Here is a 13,357-nt window from a genome sequence, read left to right on the forward strand (position 1 = left end):
GTGTACATGGGCAAATGTGACAATCGGCCAAGAGAATGATATCACAGGATGCGCTGTGCTGTGCGGGGACGGGAGAGGCGCAACAGAGTGAAGCCTCTACCCCGCAGCCTCTCACCAGGCAAGACCGGGGCTTCCAAACACCCGCTGCGGCCTAGCGGAGCGCTGCAGCCTCCTCTCAGCTACAGAGCTCCCTGAGCGAGCAGCGGACTTTATTCTCAGACAATTGAACACCCGCCACGATTTGATTTCACCGGAGGTGAAGGCAGCGACACAAAATACTGAATAACAGAAGATAAGGTAAGACCACTAAACTGGTATGCAGCCGCCAGCATTGCATTGACAGTCAGTAGACAGAGTAAACACGATTCTCTCTGACCAATCAGTAGCCATCAGAGTTTTACGTCACCATTTGGGACCTACTCGCCAGCCCGAAGTACCCCGACGAGGCAGGGACCAAAAGTAGCACGACTCGCCCTCAAATCAAACCGAGCTGGGCCGGTTTTTGACGGTGGGATGAGACCAAAAGTCGAGTCGAGCGGAGCGGGACCGCGCTACTAGCTGCTGTGGAATTGGGCCATAAGAAAGGAGCAGTCGGGTGGGATATTCATCACTGAAACTGAGCCATACAGGCGGCCTAACAAACAAACGGCAAACTGTGGCGCCCTCCACACCCCTATGCATGCTTTGGCACTGCTCGGGTAAAATCTGATTTCCATGTCATCAAAGCCACGCACCAATTCTTCATTTTGTGTCACACAATATAAAACAATTGTATAATATTACTACAGACATGGACAACACGTCAGTATGTCATGTCAGTCCTCTGAAACACAGCCAAAATTCTATTTCCTTTTTTGGCTATTCTTAGATATTTATGGGTCCTACTGTGACCCATGAAGTCTGTACTGTATACTAATAACTGGACAGGGATTGTCATGTCCACGCCATCTTAGTCCCTGGAGAAGAAAAAAACTCTTGTGTACATACTTAAGCTCATGGCACACCAATCAAACGTTCTGCAATTTGCAATGCATCTTTTCAGACTTTTCCCCATTTTCTCCCCAATTATACTTGGCCAATTTAACCCCATGCTGCCCTTTTGGCTGCCCTGGCCGCTGCTCCACCCTCTGCTGATCTGGAGAGAGCCGAGACTAGCACCATGCTTCCTCCGACACATGCGCAGTAGCCAGCTGCTTCTTTTCACCCGACGGGGAGCTTCACCGGTAGGACGTAGCACATGGGGAGGATCACGCTATTCCCACCAGTTCCAAGTGCCAACATTCTTGTTGGCAGTTTTTGGAGAATGTTTTAAACACAAACAAGGACTGAACATGTTGAATCTGACCAAACAAGGACAGACAGCCATGGCACACCAAACAAACATCTGTGTTAGTTGGAGAATATTTGATTGGTGTGCCATGGGCTTTAAGTCTGAGAGAAACCCCCGGTCGTCCTATTCAAAATATGACTAAGCACATTTAGTTTGCACACTCCTGCAATCTCACACCACTCATTGTACAATGACAATAGGACCTCACCTACAATGTAAACAATGTACAGCATACTATGGGCACTAGACTATACATAAAGCTCTACGTATATAAATTCATTGTTGTCTACATGTGAGGATCATCTTTAAGCAAAGGAGGTAAAAGCAATGTGAATGTCATAGGAGTGGTTGGAATGGCACTTTGATAAGGACTCTCCTACCATCAAGCTGATGACACTGTATAGAAGTGGAATCTCAATTCCATTTGCTTCAGTGTGCAGCGGTCATCTGTAGATTGGCGTCCACTGTCTCCTTCTCACCCTCCTACTTCGTCATGACGCTGAAAGATAAGAGTTATATAATTGGAAAAAACAGCACATGAATGCTTCTTGGATGATGTCTGAATGTAAACAATTTCTTTACATATACATACATACTACATGTATGCAGTATGTGTATATATGTATAGAGTCGATACAGTGCTCCAGGTCATTTTTGTCTATACTTTGTTTAATGTGTGTGAACCCCAGCAGAATCGCAGCAGCAACTATGACATAAATTAACGGGAATCAGGTCAATAAATTAACGTGGGCTCTCAAATTCCTGTAAAACAAAAAATAAGGGGACAAAATAAATCTAAGTAATCGGAAAATTTCACCCGTTGTCGGTGAGATGTCCAATATTCACTTGTGAATGTCAGGAGTATCCTATGCCCCTGGTGTCCCCTGAGCACAGCTGACTCAACAACAGGCCAGAACCTCATCACTTACATGAACCTACCAAAGACAATGGGATTTCAAGCAAGACGGCCCAACTTCAACTCACTTCCTGTCATTTTGTCACGTGTGTTTTTGCCCATGGTTTTCCACGGACACGCCCACTTAGGAGACTTTCAGCAGGTCTGAGTCAATGGTTGACCACGCCCCTTTAGGAGACTTGCTGCTACCATTTGCTAGAATTGGCAGAGCCTGCGGAGACCCATCTATAGTAATATATCCATGAACCCCCCCCCCCCAAACATAAGCAGCTTTATAGTTACATTGGACTCCACCTTACACTTTGTGAATATCTTATCTATTGTTTTTGTCTTCGAACAATTGATGTGAGCACTATGATGCATTCTTACACTAAGTCAAATTCCTCGTTTGCAATCTGATTACCAACTGTGGCAGTAAAAAGTGAATCTGAATAGGACTCACTCTATTGTGTGCAGTTCATATTTCATGTTCTCCGTTAACTCCAGTAGCAATCTGATTCCTGAGTCATCCAGGTTGTTGCCCATCAGATGCAGCTCTCCCAGATGTCGGGGGTTTGACTTCAGGGCTCTGGTCAGGAACTGGATACTCGTTGAGCTGAGTCCACAGTTCCTCAGTCTGGAGAGAGATGAGAAAATTAGTTTGGATAATCATAGGTCCCAGTGCATTCCACTTCTATAATATACAGCAGGCCTACAGGTAGTAATGATTCACATACATGTAGGCCTATTGTAGATGTATGGACCAGACAAAGTCATGCTAAATGAATGACATGCACTTGAAAGGACCAGAGATAGGGAGGTGTTGTGATGTGAATATACCAACTTTAACAAAATAATCAAGTGTGATTTTTAATGTATTTCATGAATGACTTCAGAGAGCCAAAAGCTCCATTAACACTGCAGCAGAAAGTAGCCCAATTCAGATTCCTCCACCCCCCCCACATACACACACACACACACACTCTTTTCTGACACAGATGAGGTGGTTTTAGTTCAGTGTGAACAGAATAAAACATAAACTCTGATCTTTCCATTTCTGATTTGGACCACATTTATTTATTCTAATAAATAACGCTTTGTACACTTTTGAATGTGAGATTTCTGTAGGGACAAACAAGATGAAAGGATCTTCCTGCCAAGAATTCCTCACCATTGACAGAAATGATGAGCTTCCCTTCACCTTTGTCAGACAGCAGTTCCCAATCAAATTGGTTTTCTCATTTACCATCCACAAAAGGCAAGGGCATGAGAATGACTGAGTTGGCATCTACCTACCTCAGCCAGTGTTTGCTCATGGCCAGGTCTACACAGCCTTCTCCAGCACAAAGCCAGCCAGCAGCATGAAAGTACTTATTATTAAATTCCCAGTGAAGTTTACAGTTTCATTGCAATGTCGTCATTTTGGAGAATAAAGTTTATTGATAAGCTGTAAGATATCCTGCCTACATTACATATCTCAAGTCATGTCAAGTCATATCTTTGTCAAGTGTTTGATATGTGAGGGATCATTGCAAAAGAAAGTGTAATATAATGTGTGTAGAGAATATCGTCCAATATATTCGATATCAGAATTGTTTTTACTCAGATCAGTCTACATCCATTAGACCAGAGGTCCTCAAATGTTTTTCAGCCAAGGACCCCTTACGCTTAAGATAGAAAATATACCCCCTCATTCTGATTTGTGATTTTGGGCTAAGCTTAATTGTTTCCACGGTAATGTGCTTGACTTTTAAACCGATAGGTTTGTTAGATTAGAATGTAATCAATGAACCATTGTAGATTTAAAGCATAAAATATTTCCGTTGAACTATGAAGCTTTGGCAACAACAAACGTTTTTATTTTTATTTTCCTGGAAACTTTTCGCGGACTCCCTTGCAAAGTGCCACGGAACCCTGGGGGTTCCCGGACCCCCATTTGAGAACCACTGCATTAGACAGATCAGTCTACATCCATTTGACCAGAAAAACATGAAGGACAACTCCTCCAGCAGCCAGTGGCGAGACGCCAAGTTTGCAAAGTTAATTAGTATTTTAGGGATATAACCTCAATTCCAACAAATCAATTGTGTTACGCTTGTGAGACAATAAAGCTTTCTGAATCTGAAAACATTATCAAACGCGTTGAGAAACAATTAGGATTAAGGTGTGGACCATAATTTCCGTGCCTCCCATGACTGTTCAGAAGGGACATCTTTTATTGTTGTTAATCAGCTCATTTTAGGATGGTGGTCTACTCAAAATAAATATGGCTAAAATGAATGCGAAGTCAGACAACAACACTGCCACCGTCTATCTTTAAACCTGGGTGAAGGAACAAGCCTTTCTTATACTAGCTTACAGACAGATGGAATGCACAGACAGCGCCATATAGACAATGTTGTAGAGGTGAGTCAGCAGTTTATCATTGTGCTGCCTCATCTTTGGCGCCTTCAAGCTGACCCTCTCCCACACCGATTTACACCCCACACATGCAGACAGGACGATTAACAGAAACTAACTCAGACCTGTGCTCAATAACTCAGTCATGTTAGAGAATGTTACAGAAGATTAAAACAAGAATAACATTGCTAAAAACAAATAAAAATCGGTAGTTAAAGCCCCAATCAGTAAGTTTTCCAACTGCGCCCTCTGCGTGCATTAGTATCGATAATGATATCGCCGTTCAAAGTCAACAAAACACAGCGCCAGACAGCTCTATGTACATGTTGTGACATCGGGTACTCACCACGTGATGAAATAATAATCCATAGTTCCGTGAAACGTCATTTTCGTAGCAAATCCGAATCGAGTTACTTCCTTGCTTTCCAGCAGACAGCGCTTACGCTGTACAGCGCATGCGCACATCCTTTTCTTTTTTTCTATTTTATTGACACGGGACGCTGACAGCAAACTGCTTAGTCCCAGTGCTGGCCAATGGAGGGCGTTGTGGGATAAATAAAGCCGAGAGTCTCCCTATTCCAAGTCAATCTACCATGTCCTGTGACTAAAAAGCTGTTATATTACAATAAAAAATGTCAAAAATCTTACTGATTGGGGCTTTAAAAGATTAGTTTCAAGAAGTAATTTCAACTTACGATAATTTCTCCATTTTAGAATGAGTGGTCCGAAGTCCCACGCAGAGTTTCTTTACTCCCTTATCTTGAAGGTTGTTGTCAGAGAGGTCCAGCTCGGTGAGCACGCTCGCTTCAGAGGCAAAAGCTGAAGCAAGCCCCGCACAACAATCCTCCGTCAGGCTGCAATGGCTCAGGCTGGAACAAAACAAAATGTCTGCTGTAGCACGCTGCACTAAAACAATGTACAGTGTAATTCCCCAGAACATATTTTACAAGCTTAATTTACTCGGTTCTGAAAAATATTTACTCAAGAGTTTTGAGATGACCATAGGGATTCTTCAGTCCATCAGCCATTTCTTTGACTCCTCTGTCTCCGAGGCAGTTCATGCTGAGGTCCAAGTCTGTCAGCTCGAATGCTTGGGGGGGGATCAAAGACAGGACTTTGGCAAGATGAACGCAACCCGTCCCAGTGATGCCACATCTTGAAAGACTGGAGAAAGAAGGGGACGTCATGTCATTACAGTTTGAGGGGCGGAAATCACGCTCCTGTATGTAAGCTGACTTAGGCTCACTAAAATTTCATCCAATGCACACAAAGTACATTTCAGTGAGCTTCAATCAGCTTGTACATACAGGAGCGTGAGCACATTGACCTTGCATTCATTTTTGACCAACTTTCCAGAGTCATCTATGAGGAGCAGCATGGATTGTGCTGAGAAAGAACTCTACCAATCAACATCATCATTGCTAAGTAGCAAAGAGGGCTAGATAAAAAAAAAAAAAAGTGAACTATCCCTTTAATGTTCATATGGTATTTCATGATGAATGAATATTTAACCAATGATTCTGCAAGTGCAAGGTTTACTGTATGAATGCACAATGCAATGTTTTGAAAATTGGACAGCCGGTTCCAACTGATAGCCATTTTTTGAGTTTTGTGTCTAGAGTTTTGAAAAATGACTACAAGGTTCTGAAATGGGAGCCAAAGTGATTGTAAAAAAAACGATTAAAGAAAGGAGTTCTTACTTGAGCTTCTCCAGCCGACACCACGCAGACGCATACATGCCTTTGCAGATCAGCTCAAATCCTGCATCCTTCAGGTCATTGTTACTCAAATTGAGGTTGGCCAAAGTGCTGGATTCAGACTTCAGAGCTGTGGAGATTCTGTCACAACTCAACGCTGTGAGGTTGCAGTGATACATCCTGCCAAAGATAAATTATTAGGCGACTGGACAGCTGGCATCAATCCACTCATGAGAACAATCAGAAGTGAATGAATCTATAATATTTAGGAAAAGACTCACTCCAGCCTTGTTAGGTTTGATATATCCAATTTTTCGAAGAGCTCAACGGCCCCCTTGTCTCCGATTGCATTGCTGCCCAGATCCAGCACTTTAAGGTGGTGGGAATTCTTCTGCAGAGCCGAGGCCAGAGAGCAGCATCCGTTTTCCTTAATGTTGCATTGTGACAGCCTATAATGAAAAGGATTACATATCAACATAATGGATATGCCAAATATGAAAAAGGATTACAAATAAGCCAACTGCTGAGGATGGCACCATGGATTACCCGAACCCTGTAACATGAAGCATCCTGTATTCATGTTCCTGTTGAGACAGCTTGTTCTGTTAAGCTGTAATAAGTCATCTTTCCACTCATGTTGTTGAACATTCACAGCTCATTTAGAGCTGCAAGTCTTCAAGATAGAGCTGCTAATTCTAGTATCAAGTATAATACTCAACCCGAGGCTCTCGTGCCACACGTGGCTCCTTTATGGCAAACATTTTTTTTTTTTTGCATTCTCAAGTCACATCAATTATCTTATCTCAGGTCTCTTTGCAGGTGCACGAGAAAAGTGCAAACTCCATGCATGAACCTAAAATGGCTAAAGAACGTAGGAAACGCAAATATGAAGAAGAATATCAAACATTTAAAGAGGACTGGGAACTCAAGTTTTTCTTTGTGTGAAAATGCATGCACATCTCTGCTTTGTGACGTCATTTTGCAAGTCAAAAGGTCCAAAGGAGTAGAGCTAAGGGCTGAAAAGCCGGCGAGACTCAAACAGAACCAAACTGGTTTCAGGGTGGGAGGAAAGACTCAAACAGAACCAAACTGGTTTCAGGGTGGGAGGAAAGACTCAAACTGAACCAAACTGGTTTCAGGGTGGGAGGAAAGACTCAAACAGAACCAAACTGGTTTCAGGGTGGGAGGAAAGACTCAAACAGAACCAAACTGGTTTCAGGGTGGGAGGAAAGACTCAAACAGAACCAAACTGGTTTCAGGGTGGGAGGAAAGGGATGTTCTTGGATTGTGGCTCTGGCTGTTTTTGTTGTCAATGTGGCTCCTGATTAGGGCAAGTTTGAGTACCACTAGGTTTACCACACACTTATTTTCTGACAATATGTTTACTTCACAGGAAACATATACAGAATACTGTGTGTGTGTGTGTGTGTGTGTGTGTGTGTGTGTGTGTGTATATATATATATATATATATATAGGAAGTTCTTAACAAATTAAATTAGTTAGCAATAAAGGCTTTTTAGCTTTTTCAACTGAATTAGAGCTGCCTTGTTCCTTTCCTTCTTCATTGTAATGGTTTCTTTGCCCTACACTGATTTCATTCTTAGTTTGTTACCCAAATCAGTGAATTTGTTTCATATCCTCTTTTAACTCATTGAACAAAAGGAGGTTCTCTTCGGCATTTTGTAATTTTTAGAGACTGCAGAGGATGTGCCATGGGCGCACTGGTTTTTGGTGTGACCAAACTCATGCGTTTGCTTTGCACACTCAACCGGAGTTTCTCTGGCTCAAGCCGATTTATTCTTCTTCTTTTTGGTGTTTTATGGCAAGTAGGGATCCTTAATGTTGGATTTTCGCCTTCTTCTGGATCCATCCATCCACTGTTTCCCTACATTCTCGATCCTTCTCCCTCCTCCTTCTTGATCTCCTCTTGCAGACCTCAAGCTGATTTCTTGTCATCATCAGTGATGTCACTCCGTCTTTGTGACGTCCCCAGTGATGTCACTCAAGCAATTGTGATGTCATCGGTGATGTCACTCGAGCAATTGTGCGCCGCGCAACTGCCCAGCCTTATTATAGTAGTAAGATCTGAGTAAGATGTGCAAATAAACTCAAGTCTATTGTTTGTGAACATTATTGTTTTTGCATTTTGTCCGTTTGTTTTTAAAATGTGTGTTTTTTTTTGTTTTGTTAGGTTACATAATAGACCAACGCGCACACATCACACAAAGTCACTTACTTCAGTGTGTCTAAACAGCAGCCTGGAGATTGAACACCAATTGCAAGCTGGAGCAGTCCATCATCTCCTATTGCGTTCCCACTGAGATCCAGCTGTCTCAGTTTGGGGGAGTGACACAAGATCGAAGCCAGGTACGCACAGGCACGCGATGTCACTCCACAGCCATGCAGCCTGAGCATTTCCAGTTTGCAGTCTTTATCTACCAACCCTTCCATGAGTTTCTTCACTCCACTATCCCGGATGCTGTTGTACCCCAGGTCCAGCTCTCTGAGGTACGAGTCTCTGGTGCTCAGGACTGCTGCCAAGGCTGGACAACATTTCTCTGTCACGTTACAGAAACGCAGCCTGCAAGGAGACAGGAGTCAGTGACGGGTCACAAATATTGGGCACCATAATGGAGTGTTTAAAACAACTGTATTTGCAAAACATTCAATAACACTTATGACTTACATAGCTTTCTTTGATTTCAAAACAGCTGGTAGTTGCCTCAGGAGTTTCTCATCACATCCATCAGACACATTCATCTCAAAAACGTTTTGGCCTCCATCAAATAATCTTTGGTTCAGATTATCCCAGTATAATGATGTCCATCCAATGGACGGTGACACTTCTTCTATCTTGTGTAAGAACTTGACATCGCTCAGGAAAACGTGCCCGTCAAACTCCCTCAGGCAGTGCAGCAGGCCCACAGTGCTGTCAGACACAATGTTCTCCAGGATCTTACTCTTGGTGTACTCAAGCAGTGGATTGGTGGGCTCCATCCTACCAGTTTGCTTCAGGAGGCCGAAGACAAAGCGAAGAGACACTTCAAAGTGTCCCACCGCACTCTCCAGGGCCTCATCCACCAGGGCCCGGCAAGCAAGGAACAGCCCAGACTGAGATGGACCATCATAACCCTGGACTTTTGATTCGACCAACTTCAAGATACATGCTGCAGCAAAGTATTCTTGAATGCTGGAGTGACCAAAGCTGTAAGCTGTGGTGTTATGCAGCCCTCTCTCCTCTTTCAACACAAGCGGGAACCTTTTGGAGTATGTTGATGCTTCACTGACACTTATCCCACCCGCTAGAAGGTCACACTCATGCATTCTTCCTTTGCCTTCCTCAAAACGATTCTCCCGAACGAATGCTAGCTTTTCTAGCTTAGCGATAATGTCCCTATCTGGGTTTTTCGCTTGTGCGTTAACCAAATTTGTATAAATCTGAGTCAGATTTATGGGTTTAACCTTGAAGCCATAATCTGCTTCCTGCACATGATTCTTCAAAACACATGCCATGATGGAGCAGATCTGCGGTATCTGACAGAGGCAGTCGAGACTCCTTGATATTTTCACGTTGTCGATCACTTTGTTGGCCACATCGTCATTGCCGATAATTGCTCTGAAGTGCTGCTCCTTCTGTTCATCGCTGAACCCTTGCATCTCAGTCACTTCAAGCAAATAGTTGCGAGGGATGCGTGTTACTGCTGCCGGCCGGCTAGTCATCCATATGTGGGCATCGGGAAGTAGATTCCCTCTGATCAGACTGGTCACCAGACCATCCATTGTGGATACTTGTGACACATCTTTCACTGCTGCACTGCAGAAGTTTAGGGGCAGCTGACACTCATCCAGTCCATCAAGGAAAAACCACACTCCTTTCAGGTCAGAAGCTCTGAGTTCCTTCAGTTCTGGGTAAAATGCATGCAGAAGTTCAATCAGGCTCAATTTCTTTTTCACCAAATTCAACTCCCAGAAGTTGAGAGGAAACAGGAGGTGGATGCCTTGGTAGGCTATTCCCTCTGCCCAATCCAGACTGCAACTCTGCATAGCTGTGGTCTTTCCAATTCCAGACACTCCTGATGTGAGAATTGTTCTTTTGTTGCCGGTATGTTCACATGCAGGTGTTAAAATATTTGAGATTGAGAAACTATCAATCTCAAATAAATGAAGATCTGATTTATAAATAAATCTAAACTCATGCATGTTGGTAAATAATCCAGGAGCATAAATTATCTTGGTGGGCCCCTCAATGCAAAGTCTTGCAGGTAGTACTGAGTATTCAGAGTGCACCCCATTCAAATTCTGATATTTCTTCCTCAGTATGGTTTTGAGGCTATTTCTGAGATCCATCACGGCAGGAGAGGTCCCTGAAGAAAATGAGAAGGTGCGTTAAAAGAAAAATAGTTGGCTTGGTTGCTTGCAAGTATCAGTGTTGCTGGGACTGTAAATTCATGTAAATCCACTGCCTATTTAACGTCTATTTAAATCTCATGTAAATTCAACGTAAATTTATATTTATTCTCCACAGAACACTTCACCACTCATGTACACATTGTATATATTTACTCGATTTGATTGCACTTGCAACTTTGTGATTGTCTTTAGTTATCTTCCTACTTCTTATCTCTGTATTTGATGTGACCGCTACGCTGCATACAGAGACAAATTCCTCGTATGTAACTTGCATACTGTGGCAATAAAAGTGATTCTGATTCTGATTCTGAAATGAGTAAATTAGAGTGTAAACAACGAAAGACCACGTGGCTGCATCAAAAGGCATAGAAAGAGACTAACCTAGAACCTAGTACTTGTTGCATTCATTCATGAGCTGAGAAAATCACCATTAATCTTCCAGACAGTGGTAATAAACTCAAACGTATGGTTATTGGAATACAAAAATAATAAAATAAAGCTCACCTGTATTTGGATCACCTGCAGGGCATGCAGGTGAGATTTAGCTTGGTAACGTTAACGTTAGCTGATTCCCGTCCTTGTTGACCGTTATGGGAGACATGAAAGAAAGGAAAATGGAAAATGAAAGACACGAAACTCAAAGTAACGTTAGCTTTGGCTAAACACTAGTGCTTTCCTGTGCGCATATGCTAGTGAAGCTGAACATACCAAAATGAACTCCTGGCCTGGCGGATCGATTTAGTAAATGCTAGCTTGTTTGTAGATAGTTGCCGTGTGTAACGTTGACGTTACAGAGTTACCCACCCCAGAGATGCCCACACTTACGTCGAAACACGCTTAATTAACGCTATAGTGTCATGTTGTCGAAAGAAAGCGTAGCTGTGTCTGAACGGTCTGAACATAGCAATTCTTCTTCCTCTTCCTCTTCTTCTTCTTCTGTTTGGTTTTACGGCGGTTGGCATCCAAAATGTTGCATTACCGCCAGCTACAGGATTCAAATTGAACTGAACTAAAAAATAAAATAAAATAAAATAAAATAAAATAAAATAAAATAAATCCCATCCATTTCCCCTACAGCTCTCTACTTCAGCTGTTTGAGAAAGCCCAAAAGCGTCCCTCAACAGCTTCTGCAGATGACATCATCTTCACAAACCCCCACAACACCCAAAAATCTCTTTGCTGCATCCACAATTATGTAAATTTTCTCAGACTTCTTTTCCACTCCTGCAGTACAATTATTACCATAGCAAAAAACTTTACCATACCAAAAACTTCACCTGATATCTACAAAAACAAAATTCATCATTCTTCCTGACTGATTTGTCCACTTTAGTTTCTCGCCTCACTTCCTCACGTTGATATCTCTTCTTAGACCTCACCCTGTTGCTGAGCATTATATTCTTTGCGTAATTGTGTATTCAAAGCTTAGCCAGCCAAATAGCCTACAAAAAATGCCTATAAATATGGTGCATTTCCAAGTAAGGTAGCCTGTTGTCAACCAAAAATAGGCTAATGACCTTCTAGAATATGTAGGCCTACAACAATAAGTTACAAGATCTGCAGGGGAAATGTGAAAAGTTGTGTAACAGCTGAAATACAAGCAGACAAGGAAATCAACTAGTGGGCACCGTCCTCCTTTCCTCATATTTTTAGTGATTGCTTCGCAACATTGTTACAATTCCCCGAAAGACAATACATTTTGTCAGAGTCAGCCAGTGGCCTTCCTTAGACAGGATATTTTGTAGACAATTTAATATAGTTTCACTGTCATGTTCATGATAGACAATAACTGTTTAGAAATATTTCTGGGAAATATAATATATTTCATCAAAGGGGATATGATTAAATCAATGAAGTGGATTTAGCACATCAAAGGCTAATAACTGAGTTTGTTACAATGCAAGATTAATTGATCTCTGCTGTGATGAATGTCTAACAGACTGAAGACCTCTTCACCTATATGACCCTACTTCACATACTAAAAAGCCTGCACACAGGCCACTATACATATCCTACAATTTCTATTGAGTGCTCAACAAATGGCCTAACCAAACCAGACATGGGCCAAACAGTATACTTAATGTAGTTTCAATGCTGGTTAATTTACTTCAGCACTAAGCTGAATCTAACATAACCTGTGCTGGTGGACCCCAACCATCTGGAACTTAACTTAAACAAACTCAAATACTATGCTATTTTGCTACCTTGACCCAGCCCTGAAGCACATTTTTTCTCTCCAATGGCCTGCCTCTCAAAATGTACTATATGAGGCCCTCCACACAATTGGTTCATCAAACAAGTTCACTTTGCGGTTTAAGTACTGTAGGCAGGCTACATATTTGGCCTGCTGCCAAGGTACAGACAACCATTCTTGGGTATTGCTGGTCTACAAACAATAATCAGGGTTTTTCATGCATAGCTAGAGGAATGTTTGATGCCCCCCCAAAGAGGTTTTAGCCTTATTGATTAAAACATCAGACTAAATTGTTATTCTTTGATTTTGGGTTGCAAGAAAAAAAATACTAACAATGACAACAATTGAGTTCAGGACAATCCTGACTGCATGTTAACTAAATATTTTTACTGTATCATTTTAGTGAATTTAGAAGTTAAAGTTCCACATG

At 42.2% G+C, this 13,357-nt stretch overlaps 1 protein-coding gene across 1 annotated transcript; it reads right to left on the reverse strand.

Moving 5' to 3' along the window:
* Positions 1–825: 825 nt before the first annotated feature.
* Positions 826–10,459, reverse strand: LOC310793930 (NACHT, LRR and PYD domains-containing protein 3-like). Its single transcript, XM_083655819.1, has 6 exons — positions 9,166–10,459; positions 6,326–6,502; positions 5,607–5,789; positions 5,321–5,494; positions 2,689–2,862; positions 826–1,829 (listed from the first exon to the last, which is right to left on the reverse strand). Exons 1-6 carry the CDS (start codon positions 10,365–10,367, stop codon positions 1,814–1,816), a joined length of 1,926 nt encoding a protein of 641 aa, XP_083511945.1. The 5' UTR covers positions 10,368–10,459; the 3' UTR covers positions 826–1,813.
* Positions 10,460–13,357: the final 2,898 nt, after the last annotated feature.

The sequence above is a fragment of the Poromitra crassiceps genome (assembly GCF_964638095.1).
Source record: "Poromitra crassiceps genome assembly, chromosome: 19".
Lineage (NCBI taxonomy): Eukaryota > Metazoa > Chordata > Actinopteri > Beryciformes > Melamphaidae > Poromitra > Poromitra crassiceps.